Source organism: Girardinichthys multiradiatus, chromosome 21 (genome assembly GCF_021462225.1).
Source record: "Girardinichthys multiradiatus isolate DD_20200921_A chromosome 21, DD_fGirMul_XY1, whole genome shotgun sequence".
NCBI classification, from domain to species: domain Eukaryota; kingdom Metazoa; phylum Chordata; class Actinopteri; order Cyprinodontiformes; family Goodeidae; genus Girardinichthys; species Girardinichthys multiradiatus.
Window position 1 is genome coordinate 3,754,205 of NC_061813.1, and position 15,452 is coordinate 3,769,656.

Consider the following 15,452-nt stretch of genomic DNA (forward strand, 5'->3'; position numbering starts at 1 on the left):
TACAGGGCCAGGCTGCTATAGCCAAACCTTTGGTCAATCATGCCAATGCCAAATGTCGGTTTCAATGGTGCAAGGAGCGCAAATCTTGGGCTGTGGACAATGTGAAACATGTATTGTTCTCTGATGAGTCCACCTTTACTGTTTTCCGCACATGCATGCGGAGAGTTAGTGTGGAGAAGCCCCACAGAAGTGTACCACCCAGACTGTTGCATGCCCAGAGTGAAGCATGGGGGTGGATCAGTGATGGTTTGGGCTGCCATATCATGGCATTCCCTTGGCCCAATACTTATGCTAAATGGGCACGTCACTGCCAAGGACTACCAAACCATTCTTGAGAACCATGTGCATCCAGTGGTTCAAACATTGTATCCTGAAGGCGGTGCACCAATACACACAAAAACACTGGTGAAAGATTGGTTTGATGAACATGAAAGTGAAGTTGAACATCTCCCATGGCCTGCACAGTCACCAGATCTAAATATTATTGAGCCACTTTGGGGTGTTTTGGAGGAGCAAGTCAGGAAACGTTTTCCTCCACCAGTATCACGTAGTGACCTGGCCACTATCCTGGAAGAAGAATGGCTTAAAATCCCTCTGACCACTGTGCAGGACTTGTATATGTCATTCCCAAGATGAATTGACGCTGTATTGGCTGCAAAAGGAGGCCCTACACCATACTAATAAATTATTGTGGTCTAAAACCAGGTGTTTCAGTTTCATTGTCCAACCCCTGTAGCTCAAGATAACTTAAGCCACTCTAACTATAAGCTTTATCAACTAGGCAAGTTTTAAGCCTAGCCTTAAAAGTAGACAGGGTGTCTGCCTCACGGACTAAAACTGGGAGCTGGTTCCACAGGAGAGGAGCCTGATAATTAAATGATCTGCCTCCCATTCTACTTCTAGAGACTCTAGGAACCGCCAGTAAACCTGCAGTCTGAGAACGAAGTGCTCTGTTAGGAATATATGGAACAATCAGATCTCTGATGTATGATGGAGCTAGATCATTAAGGGCTTATATGTAAGAAGGAGAATTTGAAATTCTATTTTGGATTTAACAGGGAGCCAGTGAAGGGAAGCTAAAATAGGAGAAATGTGTCTCTTTTTAATTTTCATCAGAACTCTTGCTGCAGCATTTTGAATCAGCTGGAGGCTTTTAACTGCATTTTGCGGACATCCTGATAGTAAAGAATAACAATATTACAGCCTTGAAGTAACAAATGCATGGACTAGTTTTTCGGCGTCACTCCTGGATAGGATATTTCTAATTCTGGCAATGTTCCGGAAGGAAATCCCAGAAACCTGTTTAATTTGGGATTTAATTTACATGTCCTGGTAAAAAAAATAACATCAAGGTATTTTACTTTATTACCAGAAGTCATTATATTGCAATCAATTGCCTTCAGAAGTTGCCTGATGATGTGACGGCCTCAGAGGTTAGTTAAGAGAATATTGGGGAGCAAACAGCATAATGAAGTCCAAGAATACACCAGACACGTCAGGGATAAAGTTGTGGAGATGTTTAAAGCAGGCTTAGGCTATAAACAAATTTCTCAAGCTTTGAACATCTCATGGAGCACTGTTTAATCCATCATCCAGAAATAAAAAGAGTATGGCACAACTGTAAACCTACCAAGACAAGGCCGTCCACCTAAACCTATAGGCCGAACTAGGAGAGCACTGATCAGAGATGCAGCCAAGAGGCCCATAGTGACTCTAGACGAACAGGGCAACTATTAATCGTGCACTGCACAGCACAAATGTGGTCTTTATAGAAGATTGGCAAGAAGAAAGCCATTGTTAAAAGAAGACTTGAGACAGGAGCGGAGGTTCACCTTCACCAGCACAACGACCCTAAACATAAAGGCAGGGCTACGATGGAATGGTTCAAAACAAAACATATTGATGTGTTAGAATGGCTCCGTCAAAGTCCAGACCTAAATTCAATTGAGAATTTGTGGGAACATCTGAAAACTGCTGTTCAGAAATGCTCTCCATCTAATCTGACTGAGCTTGAGCTGTTTTGAAAAGAAGAATGGGCAAAAATTTCAGTCACTAGATGTGCAAAGCTGGTAGAGACATACGCTAAAAGACTTGCAGGTGTAATTCCAGCTAAAGGTGGTTCCACAAAGTATTGACTCAGGGGTTCTGAATACTTTTGCACAATGCCATTTTCAGTTTTTCATTTGTAAAAAAAAAAAAAAAGAAAGTATGCATAATTTTCTTTACACTTTGCAATTGTATACCACTTTGTGTTGGTCTTTCACATTAAATTCCAATTATGTTTGTGGTTGTAATGTGACAATATGTGAAAAAAATTAGAGGGTTACAAATACGTTTACAAGCCATTTTATGTCTAAGAGTAATAATATGGCTTTCTTCTGGTGGGAACATATCGTAACCAAAACTTGACTGAATGGATTCAGGTTACCATGATACCCCTTTATTAAATACTTAATTTGTTTATTGTTATTATAATAAACATGTGACTGCTGATTTTTTACAATGTACCTCTCTTTCTCCTTCTCTCCCTCTCTCTCACTCTGCCTCTCTCCCATCTTCACCTCCGTCTTAAACCGTGCTGCCTCCATTTTGTTTTGTTTTTTTGCGCATAATCTACTTTAAAATGTTTATTTTCTGTCTGCAGATCAAACACGGGACTCCACTTCTGGAATTAAGATCTTGAACTCTGTCGGGGAGATTTTCCAAGCAAAGCAGGAGAAAAGCGTTCGGAGAACAATGGCAGCTGTGATTCTTTAAAAAAGTAACTTAGAATAAAACTAGCATATTTCTCCCATGAGGTTTCCCTCCTTAGTCAGCCAAAATTCCCCTTAAAAGCAGACAGCGGAACCGTTCTACGCTTTCGCGGCTCGCTGGCGGGAAGCGAGTGGTGGCAGCGTGGGTCCTGGGAATCATTATGGTGCTGGTTTTGGTTGTCCTTATCCCAGTTCTGGTGAGCTCAGCTGGAACAATAGCGCACTACGAGATGCTCGGCGCCTGTAGGATAGTGTGCGACCCATACGGCACAAGCAACCCAAGCAGCACCGGCTCTCCAGACTCGGTCCCGGACAACCGCCTCCTCCGGTCTTTGCCCACCTTTATCCAGTGTCCGAGAGGAGAACCGGGTCGTCCGGGTAAGGTGGGACCAAGAGGAGCTCCAGGTGAACAGGGGCCATCAGGTCCAGCTGGGCCACCGGGAAATAAAGGTGAACCGGGAAGACCTGGCTTACCAGGACCCACGGGACCTAGCGCAGTTGCTGGCGCAATCAGCGCAGCCACCTACAGCACGGTGCCAAAGATTGCCTTTTACGCAGGGCTGAAAAAGCAGCACGAAGGATACGAAGTGCTCAAATTTGACGACGTTGTGACCAATTTAGGAAACCACTACGATCCAATTTCTGGAAAGTTCACGTGTTCCATCCCTGGGGTTTATTTTTTCACATATCACGTTCTGATGCGCGGAGGAGATGGGACCAGTATGTGGGCGGATCTTTGCAAAAACAACCAGGTAAGAGATTTTCAACCATAAAAAAAAATGCGAAGACAGGAATAAACAGGTGTTAACTTAGTCATTGGCCGACTTGTCTACAACATTTTGAAGTACCCCGAACATAACCAACACCCACCCCCAACCTCCACAGCCACAACTCCAACTTCAATATACCAATAATAAAAAATACTGTTTTCAAGCTCATTTTATTTTAGAACATACATTCAGCTGTATGTATATTGTGGTGCTATGCATTTAAAAGTGACTACAATAATAATAATAATAATAATAATTCTAATAATAAATATAGAATGATAACTAATGAATCATTACACCAAATCAAAACAATAAAAACCAAATATACGGGATAGATTAAAAAAATTAAAATGCAAAAATGTACAAATCCTTTTACACAAATCTGTTAAATTGACGTGTCTTTTGACAAACTTAAACTTTAAGAAGCGCCTCTCAGCATTAGCAACTCTAATTAGTAGAATGATTTCAAATGGGGGCTGCACGGTGGCGCAGTTGGTAGCACTGTTGCCTTGCAGCAAGAAGGTCCTGGGTTCGATTCCCGACCGGGGGTCTTTCTGCATGGAGTTTGCATGTTCTCCCCGTGCATGCGTGGGTTCTCACTGGGTACTCCGGCTTCCTCCCACAGTCCAAAGACATGCCTGTTAGGTTAATTGGTAGCTCTAAATTGCCCTTAGGTGTATGAATGAGTGTGTACATGGTTGTTTGTGTGTTGCCCTGCAATGGACTGGCGACCTGTCCAGGGTGTACTCCGCCTCTCGCCCATAGACTGCTGGAGATAGGCACCAGCTACCCCGTGACCCACTATGGAATAAGCGGTAGAAAATGACTGACTGACTGATTTCAAATGGAAAAATGTCAGTAGATTGAGAAGGGTTTATTGTCTTTGATAGTACCTCAGGTAGGTTTTCAAAATCAAGCTCTCTGCCGTAAAATCAGTGCCTCCCTTGAAAGTGTAGTTTGGTAAGTTTATATCAAACAATTTTGGGTCTTTATGAAAGCATTTAAACCAGTCTTTTTTGAGGATAGAATAATCATACAGTTTCAATGAATTTTAATGATAACCTACTGTACAAGATGTGCCATTTTGCACATCTAAACTGACATGCAAATTAGACTCCCATTGCGAAAGGGCGTTGTTAGTGCTGTTGTTAGCCTTGATTACAGAGAGATGTGTTGGTCACATTGAAGAAGGTGTAAATTGGTTTGAAACTGACTTAATTGTGAACTGTAAGTTTTCGACAGCTGAAATCTGAGGCTTGATCAATTTTTGGATTTGCCTTGTCCCATAGTGGGGAAATTAAACTGTGTCAGCAGCAACGTAAAAGGCAAGTGGATGCATACAGTTGTTTATAAACATAAAAACTTTACAAATCAAAATGTAAGAGTAAACTGTAAACAAAAAAATAAAAATAAATAGTGTACAGTTATTAAAATGGCATACTCAGATTAAATGAAATGTGCAACTAAGTAAGGTGACTTAAAAATTTACAAAAATCAAATTTGTTATTGTGGATAAGAAAACAACAACACACTAATTACATACTGAATAGTATGTTCATTTCTATACACTCTGTACTTGGCTGGGGTTCCGTTTGCATGAATTATCAATGTGGTGTTACATGGAGGTGATCAGCCTGTGCTTCTGCTGTGGCGTAATGAAAGCCCAGCCTTCAGGTCATCTGCATTGTTGGGTAGAGTGTCATCTTTGTCTTGACAATACTCAAGAGGCCAATTCTCTTTGAGGTTCAGGTCAGGCCAGGCCTGTTATCTGGCAAATCAGGCACAGTAACACCATGAGCATTAAACCAGCTTTTGAAACGTTTGGCAGTGTGAGCAAGTGTCAAGTACTGATGGAAAATGGAATCAGCATCCTCATAAAGCTTGTCAGCAGCAGGAAGCCAGAAGTGCTCTAAATGTTTTTGGTAGATGGCTCTGCAATAAGAGACAAACCAGTGGACTTTTTCATAAGAAAATTAAGGAAATTAAAACAGGCCAAAACAACAATGCGGTTTAGCAGCACAGCTATAGTGAAGGCACAAGAAACTTCTTATTGTGCCAGTTTTTGCATAGCAAAAGCCTGTAAGCCACACATCACTGGCAAAACACTATGTTTATCTCTGGCCAAAGAGAAGGTACGCATCATGTGGGGAGAGAAACTTGCCAACAAGCTCAACACCAAACCACTGTCTAATGGCACTGTAGCCCAGAGAATACATGAAATGGCATCAGACATTAAAACTACTCTTGTTGAGCAGGTTAAAAGTAGTCGCTATTTGGCTATTCAACTTGACGAGACGACAGATATTTCAGATGTGGCCAGTTTGCTGGTGTACATCAGATATGAATGCACAACCAGACTACAGGAGGAGTTTCTATTCTGTCAACCACTTCAAAAAAGAACCACAGCAGGTCATATAGTCAATCTCCTTAACTCATTTATAAAAGAAAACTGACTTGACTGGAACAAGTGTGTCGGGGTGTGTACTGACGGTGCTCATGGTCTGGTGGGGCATGGATCGGGGCTTTGGCGCTGGAGATGCACAAGACACACTGTAAAGAAGGTGCCAAGTATTCTGGACTCAGCAGTAAAGACTGTAAACCTCATTATAGCCAGACCTTTACATTCCTGCCTTTTTCATGTGCTGTGTGACGAAATGGGCTGTGAACATGTTCAACTTCTGCTACACATGTATGGTGGTTTTCAAGAGGGAGGGTACTCACCAGGCTTTTTGAACTGTACAGAGAGGTCTACTTGTTTTTACAAGACAAAAACGTCTTCTAGGCAGGTGTATTTGAAGACACGGTGTGGCTCAGTCAGCTGCCTTACTTGTCTGACATTTTCTCACGTTTAAACTAATTCAGTCTGGGACTACAGGGAATTTCTGTCAGCGTTTCTGATGTGCAGTACAAAATAAACGCTATGTTGAAGAAGCTAAGCTTATTTGAGAACAATTTCAGTGCAAGTGATGTTTTATCATTCCACAATTTGTAAAGTCCCCTTTCTGACAATGACCTGAACATCAGACAAAACCTCCTTTCGCACCTTGCCCGTATGGCAGCAGCTTTTGGAATATTTTCCCTCGATTACAGAGAACTGGAGACGTCCTTTTGACAATGACCTGTCGTAGCATGCCCAAAAACCTCACAGGAGAAGAGCAGGAATGTTTAGTTGAACTGTCCTATGATGAGACACTGGTGTCTGCATTTAAAAGACTAACAATGTTGCCCTTGCCCTTTTTTAAAAGCTGTGCACTTTCTGTTGCCTATTACAACAACATATCTGTGCGAGAAAGGCTTCTCATCCCTCACACTGATTAAATGTAAACACAGAAGCAGGCTAGATGCAGAAGATGATCTCAGACTGAGGCTGTCTTCTATTGAGCCAGACATTTCAAAGCTATGTTCACAGAGTCAAGCACACTCATCTTATTAGCTTCTTATAAATGAAAATATTACTGTCTCTAACATTACTAATATTATGGTTATACTGAGTTGCTACTATTGTTCTTACAGTTGTTACTGACTCAGTCCAATTGTTTTTCTTATTGCAGTGCAGTTCATAGTAATACAATTACTAATATTCTGTTTATTGAAGTCATTTTCCACAGTGCAGTTCAGTTTATTTGTACAGTGCATTTGTTAATGACCATTTCTCATGTTTCTTTGCACAACAATGATCATTTTTGGTTGCAATGTACTACAATGTACAATATATAGTTATATTTTATATTGTATTTATATACTTCAAACATAAAATGTGTTTAGCTGTGGAAGTAAAATCATAATAAACAGCATTCAAACTACACATAATATGCAGGTGCGTCTCCTTTGCAAACACTTTCTGTAGCAAAATAGGCATATACTGAAGTATTTTATTGTCCGACATTATGGTGGTCCTCGAAGATCCCACATAGGTTTTAGGTGGTACTCAGAGAAAAAAGTTTGAGAACCACAGTCATAGATCAGCATCATCACACGCATTCAAAACCGCATTGTTATTTTAGATTGCGCTAGTGAGCCATAACTATACATAAGGACCTTTCACATAAATGAAAAAAGGCCTATAAGCCATCTTAAATCAAAGTCCTCACAACATTTCATCTAAGATTTCTCACCATCACATTCCTCTCCCTGATGATCACCAGGGTGACATGTCCCACAGATTAACACAGAAATTGTGACAAGGTGTAAGGCAATAAAACTGATTGCTGTTAACATTTAATTACGGAGGACACTCTCCTGTGTAATGCTGCATTTCCGTGGTTACCATTACTAACCATTAAACAATATTGATCAGCTGGCTCATTTAAATACACATTTACATTCATAAGGTTCTTTCAATTGACCATTTATGGTTGAATGTGGGTGTGTAGTGGGCAGAATATGAGGTGGAACTTGTACGCAAAGGTTGAGGTGCAGCTGTGAGTTATAATGGGGAAACTGCTTGCTGGTGTGCGTGCACATGGTTTTATAAGTCTGGATTTTTTTTTCCTGTATGCCATTTTGGGTGAACATTGATGCACTGACTCCAGCCTCAGTCCACTCCTTATGTAGCTCCCCCAAATTCTTGAAAGGACTTTGCTTGACAATACTCTCAAGGCTGCAGTTATCCCTATTGCTGGTGCACCTCATCCTACCCCACTTTTTCCTTCTACTCAACTTTCTGTGAACATGCTTGGATACAGCACTCTGTGATCAACGAGCTTCTTTAGTGATGACTTTTTGTGACTTAACCCTTTGTGGTCTAACCTAACCTTAACTCCTCCTCCAATAGTCACTCTTCCTCTGAAAGTCCTGGGTTTTAAATACATGGGATTTTTTTTACCCAGGTAAAACAAATCCTGGGTAATTTTTGTGCTGTTTCCACTTCTCTGAAAGGCAGCAGAACATTTATTTAAATCAACCTAATGATGTATGTGGAAGGTGTGAAAATAACCGCACTACACCTTTAGTCCAGTGGTGGTAATAAGAAACCAAACTGCAAACAGGCTTAGCCCGACCAAGAAGCCCATTCCTATTTTTTTTCCAACTTTTTTGGATCTAACGGGGGAAAATTTCTTGAGGCAAACTTTGAAGCATTACCACTCCAGACAGCAGCGTCTCTCCACTTCTCCCGCCACCCACCCCCCTCACATCAGAACCCCTGAGCCTTATTTCATAAGTTCTAGCTGGGCTACGGTCCAGATAATTATCTCATTGGATCATTTTATACATGAAAAAAACATATATATATATATATATATATATATGCAAAGATATATATGCGTATATAATAGTACAAACATTATTAGTATTTAGTTCATTTATTTTTTATTTTCTATGTATTTATTATGTATTTCAGACAGGTTACTTTAATGTGACAATGTAACACTGTCATGTTATTAGCGGCATAGCACACTACGCTGATGGCTGGAGGCGGGGCTCTGCTGCCACAGCTCCAGCTGTCAGTGGGTCAATGAAAACACAACAGGTTCCGTGCCAAGCAGAGAGAGACAGAATGGAGCTGAGCTGCGCAAGCCAGTGAAAAATGGGCAACAGTGATGATAGTGACTGTTTAAACAATGCCTAAGACTGCATGAGAATTATTTTAATATTTATTGCAAATACGCAAGAGCAATGTCTTTGATGCCATCTGGTTGAACGTCTTCTGGCCATTGACACCTTTCTAAATAAGGCATTTCCATTTCCTGGCCAGTTGGGTTTAGCCTGCTGGTCAGATAGTTCACCTTGGCAACTAGTTGCTCTTGCAGGTGTCTTATGTTCTATAATAAACTAATAATATGGAATTCTGCAGCTGTTGGGGAGAATGTTGGAAAATACAAATCAGTCATCTTCAGTCCGACTTTGATAACACACTGAAGCAGATAGGAACATTATGTTTTTTAAACATAGGCCAAAAACGAGTCTTTCATTATGTAAAAATCAGATAAGTACAAGCCAAGAATAGGAACAGAGGGATATGGGTTGTATAATCAGAAAAGGGAAACACTCAAATGTTAACTTCAAATCCCACAACCATAACTAGAGCAGGAAATAGCTCGCTAGAGCTAGGAATGGTGCTTTCTGCTCTCGGTGGAGGAGGACGCTTTTTCTCTGTCTCACGCACCCCCTCCCATATCTGCCCTGCTTCAGCTCTGTGTCTTGTCTTCTTTTTGGAGCCTCTTCTTGCATATCTTCCAAATTCTTAGTTATGGATTTGGTCAGCTGGTCTCTCAATGCAATTGATAAAATTTTCTGGAGGAGAAGACAGGGTGAAGGAGAGCCCAACTTGTCCGGGCTGGACGTTTTTCTCTGGATACACAATGGACTCCTGGCAGAAGTGGAGGATTGTGTGTTTGTCGATAATGTCAGTCGAGGATGTGGAAGATATGTATATGTTTGATATCAGGATTTCTGCTTTTTGGAGTCAGCCGTTACCTGGCATATCGAGAAATTCGGAGAATGTCAGCAGCTGTTCTGGCAATTGTGAGGCTGCCTGGCATGTATGATGGGATCTTCAGGGCGATCAGCACTCAGACTGAGATGTTACGTGAGCTGAATCGCAGACTGGATGTGATCCTTACACAGGATCGCAGGCAGGTTGCGGTTCCTGGACTCGGGTGAAATGGGATAAATCTTGGAGAAAGTTGTTCGCTCGGATCTGGCGAAAGACCAGGAATTTGGCTGTTTGGATTCGCCTTTGAGAAGCACCAGCGAGACTCTCAAGGCTGACAGAAAATTAAGAGTCAGCCTAACCCAAATAATTATTGTTTTTCTCAATCTGGCTCCCCTGCACAGCCTTGATGGCTGGCTATCTTCAACCTATCCTGGAAGTTATGTAAACATGACGCTCTGCTCTCTCTGCCCCCTCCTTTCCCTGAGGACATCTGTGGACCTGCTCAGAACAGCGGGTTGATGAACATTCCAACGTACCTTCAAGGACAATGGCCTCTGTGACAGTGCTTCATGGACTTACTTGCACACACTCACTTGCACACACACACATGCTCAAGATAAACATATGCACCCCCTCACACCACCTTCACCGTTCCCGGCATGATGTTGTTTTGTAAACTTGTTGCTTCTTTGTGCTGAGGTTTTTTGCAATCTCAAACTGTATCCTGCTAAGGATAAAGTGTGAAATATGATTTTTTTCCCTCTACTTACCTAATGTGGCCTCTTTTCTCATCTAGCAAGGGCAGCGCCTGTGAGTGGGCAGCAAAGCCTCTGTGACCCGTCCCCCCCTTGTCTTGTGTCATGATGTATGTTTGGATGGGTTGTACTGGAATTCTAATTTCCCCTAGGGGATCAATAAAGTATCTTTGAATTTGAATTGATTTTCCCCTTCACCAGTTAGATGTGTTCATGTGGCTTGCAGAAGGGGTTTGCTCTTCTGCAAGCCTTCCATATTCAATCTGCATCAGTGGAGTGGGTGAAGGAGGGACAATTGGGCTACAACTTGGCAAATGGCATGGTGGTGGTGGGACAGCACGAGGTGGTGGTTAGGGTGAGGGTTTGGGTTGACCCTTGGGTCTCTTATTTGATGATCTTCTTCCCCATTATCATCATCAAACTCTCCAAAAAAATGACTAAATTGGAGAGGGAAAATAACCATAGTCAGTTGTCATTATAATTTCCCTAAATGATTATACATTTATAATCATTTAGATTATAAATGTATATATCTATACATTTATATAAATATATCTAAATGTATATTTACATTATAGCAGCTTGCCGCTGGCCGGAGACCTCTTGCCGGGTGAGTTTGTCCCATCTTGGTGTGAGGTCGGGGGTTCTGCTGTGAGCCTGATACTCTGTGGTGTCTGCTCTGTTGCGCCTATAGGCGGAGGCTGGGTTGGCATTGGACGGGGCCCTTGCCTTGCCATTGCGGCGCACTGTGTGGTCGGAGGCAGGATATGGCGGGGGCGCTTGGAGCAGGGCTGTTTGTGGAGGTTGTACTGTGTGGGTGTATCTTCATTGGCTTTTCGGGGATGGAGCTCATCTGTGGGGGTGTGCCCCTGTGGGGAGGGGATACATTGTGTTTAGGTTCGGGGGCATATGTACTGGTTGGAGGTGGCCCTGTGCAGAGATTCATGTTGGGGTTCACTGGGGTTGGGGGGGCTCATGGTCTTGAGATCGGAATTCATTGGGGAGTTGGGACTGTTTTACGCTCTGGTTGGAGGGCTCGTTTGGACCAGGTAGACCCCTCTTTTGTACATGGCACCCTCTCCAGATGGGGATGGGGGTTGTTGGGGACTGGGGTCGGGTTGGGGGGTCTGTGTCTATGCTGGGGTTGCTCGTGTTCCGATGGAGCTGGCACTAGTCTGGGCTGGTGCTGGGGCGGTCTGCCCCCCATCAAATATAGGACCTATTTCCTCCCCGCCACAATCCATGCCGGTTGCTGGTGTCTCTGCCCGCTGGTGTACTTGTGGTTCTTGGTATCGGAGCTGGGTGCTTTTGTGTGTGCCGGCTCACTCCAGGTGGCTGCTTGCCGGGGCCTGTGCCCCTGGGCTCTGTCGGGCCTCTGCTTGGGGAATGATAGGTCTCGGGTCTCTGGGCCCAGGACTCGATCTGGTCGGGCATAGATGGCTGCCGGCGGGACCTGCGGGCTCGTCCCTGGGGCTTCTGTACTGTGGCTGCTGGGTGGTTCCCCTGAGACTCTTCCCTGCTCTTCTCTAGGAGGGTTGTGTTAGTCCCAGCGGTGGTTCTCCTGGGGTTCCTGTGCTCTGGGGGCCTTTGGATGTCTGTGGCTCGGATCTCTTCCGTATGTGTCCCAGGTCCAGGGGGGCAGCTCTGTGGCTCCTCACACTCGCTATTGCATATTTTTATGGAGAAACCTTGTATACCCAAGCGCGCTCACACTCAGACCCACAGGTGTTTAGATTCAGGTGTTAACAGATACAGAAATGTTCTATATTGAGTCGCATTTACCACTAAATGCATCTTGCATTCATAAGTACCATGCACTTTTTGGTAAAAAAGCTGTTAACATGAACTTTTCTACAGGTGTAGAACAAGCAGGGTGTTATCTTGTATTCTCTTCATCCTTCTTTTTTTCCTCCATTCTATTCTCCCCCCTTCCACTACTTTTTGCCCCACCTCTCTCTCTTTTGTGCTTATTTTTTTTATTTTTTTTTATTTCTGTCTCCGTGTCCATAACAATTGAAATAATCTGAAAGCAGTGTCTTATAAAGTTTATTTTATAAATATCAAGCAGAGCTTTAAAGTGTTAACTGTAATGCTGCACTTGTGAAAGTAAATCTGTTGGGCTTTTTCTTGGCACTCAGACAACAATTTTGAACACGACTCTGCTGGACAAGACACAATTAAATAAAAATATTGCTGTTGTTGATGTTTTTTCGTATATACGTGTGCTTGTATTTTGACTATCACAGTGCTGCTGATACACTGTAAATTTCACCACAAAAAGCTTGAAAAGCGTCAAGATCTGCTTTGTTGGAATATGTGATAGAGAACACAGATATTTAATGCCTGACAAGAAAGGGATTTACTTCAGTGAGAAATTTATGAGGACACAGGTGTAGAAAAGGAAATAAAAAATACCTCATTGTTGACATATTATTTTTAATGTTATCAAATGCAAAATGGATATAAAGTAAGCTTTTTGTTTTTCACTCATTTGTTTATTGTTACAAATTATATTTTGCAAAATAAGATCAAATGTTTTTTTACTGTCGCTATACAAACATTGCATGGTATCATTGTCACTATAGAAATCTTTGATAAATGGGTAAAATAACAAATGATAGGAAAGACAAGAAGCAAATAATTTGTAAAAGGCTAACTCAATAACCAAAATTGCACACAATAGATATAATACAAATAAATATTAAAGCATTGTAGATAGGTACCGACTTTTTCACGTTGTTCTAAAAGACAGGAAATGGTTTGGGATTTAAACTTTTTTATATTTTATTTGCCTCAATGGTTGTGCATGTTTATGATAAGGCAAGCCAAATGTGATGATGAATACAAGGCTCTGTGTTGTGTTTTTTTTAATTTTCATATTCCTGCAGGTACGTGCCAGTGCCATAGCCCAGGATGCAGACCAAAATTATGACTATGCCAGTAACAGCGCAGTGTTACATCTAGAGCCAGGAGATGAGATCTACATTAAACTAGATGGAGGCAAAGCTCATGGAGGCAACAACAACAAGTACAGCACCTTCTCTGGATTTATCATCTATGTTGATTAGACGAAGACTGTACACACAACCGTTGTCATTTCTTTACTAATTTTTTGTTGGTAATACAGACCATATAATTTTGTTTTTGTAAACTAAATATTCTAAAATTGTGAGGAGGATCTAACATAACTCTAGTTTACGTTATGCTTTATAAGGCAAATAATTTTCTTATTCTGGTCCTTATTAATAATACATAATTACAAAACAGTTGTGTTTATGCAGGAAAACATCTGAAACATGCAGGGTAGTAGACATTCAGTTCCAGTTTGGCAAGCACTGATCCTGTACCATTTCAGGATGATATTGCTGTCAGTCACATGCTTGCAATTAACGCAAATTATATTAGCGAATTTAACATAAAAAAGCAGTTGTAAACAGTGATTCAATTATTATTCAATTAAGGTGCAAGACTAAATATGTCACTGCACGTCTAAAAAGGTTGTGATGTACATATTGTTCTAGCTGCTAAAATGTTCACAGTTAGGGTCACTTCACAATTAGGGTCACAGAAATTTGATATGTTACATATTAACTAATCATAAACCAACTGCTTTCTTTTCTTTGTGCAAGCTGAAAGACATTCCTTTGGGATCTTTAACACATAAGTGTGGAAAAAATATTAAAAATCATATAAATAAAAGACAGAGACTGTTAAAAGGGTAAAGATGTATTTGCGTTTAGTTCAGCTTGAAAATGACAGCTCCCTTAGGTTAAATGCACTTATTTTATCTCTTAAACTGCACTAGTTATGAGCTAATGAGCTTTTTCCACAGAACATAAGTTTTTGTATTTCCCAAATTTTTATTTATAGTCGTAAATTGTCCTGGCTGTTCTTAAGCTTGTCAGAGTTGAAACCATGCACATTTAAAAGTTGATTTTACTCATAGTTTTAATGAAGCTTTAAAACTCTTGGTTCTAAGTGAGGAGACATAAAATGTATAACAGTGTATAGCAGTCTCGTGAGGTGTTTAAGGGGTCTCTGCTACAGTTCACCATCCTGTTCCTGCACCCACTCTCAAACAGAGTAGGGATACTTCATTGACCTTCTAAAGTCCCCTCAACATCCTCTGCAGGACTCTCGTCTCTGGTAATGCAGCTGTCGCATGACATTGAGGTGCAGTACACGCTCTCATTCACACCTTGGTAGAAAGTGGTAAAATTCTGATACAACTCTTTTTTTTTTTTTGAGTTTCCTGACTCAGTATAAGTAAGTAATTTACTAAAGTTTATTTATAAAGCAACTTTCACAGACAAAAAGTCACAAAGCACTATACAAGAAAATCCCATAAAGATCTACGTAAAAACACAATAAAATCATGACATAAAATCCTAGGTTTCTTTTTAGTCCGGTTTCTAAACTTGAGTAATAACTTTATGGGATTATTTTTAAATAAAATTGATTCCATCAATGATAAAATAATTGGTATATTCCGAAACATAATTACTTCATCTTCAGCAAGTCAGACACCACTGGAGGTAACTGTACAAACTGATCTGTGTTTGGCCTGTTTTGATCCTGTGGAGCTTCCTGAGTTATCAAAAATATTAGCTTCATCTAAACCTTCAACTTGTATGTTAAGACTCAATCCCAACCAAATTATTTAAGGTAGTGTTCCCTCTGATTACCAGACCCATTCTAGATTTAATTAATCTATCCTTCACACATGGACAAAATTGTTGGTACCCCTCAGTTAATGCAAGAAAAACCCACAATGGTCAGAGAAATAACTGAATGACAA

General features: G+C 41.2%; 1 protein-coding gene across 2 annotated transcripts; it reads left to right on the forward strand.

Annotated features, from left to right (window-relative positions):
- The first annotated feature begins 2,568 nt into the window (after positions 1-2,568).
- Positions 2,569-13,722, forward strand: c1ql3a (complement component 1, q subcomponent-like 3a). 2 transcript variants are annotated; one of them, XM_047350387.1, is made up of 3 exons: positions 2,569-3,071; positions 3,117-3,505; positions 13,543-13,722. In XM_047350387.1, exons 1-3 carry the CDS (start codon positions 2,915-2,917, stop codon positions 13,720-13,722), a joined length of 726 nt encoding a protein of 241 aa, XP_047206343.1. In that variant the 5' UTR covers positions 2,569-2,914. The 2 variants fall into 2 exon arrangements, with proteins under 2 accessions (XP_047206343.1, XP_047206342.1); XM_047350386.1 differs by having other exon boundaries at positions 2,569-3,505.
- Positions 13,723-15,452: the final 1,730 nt, after the last annotated feature.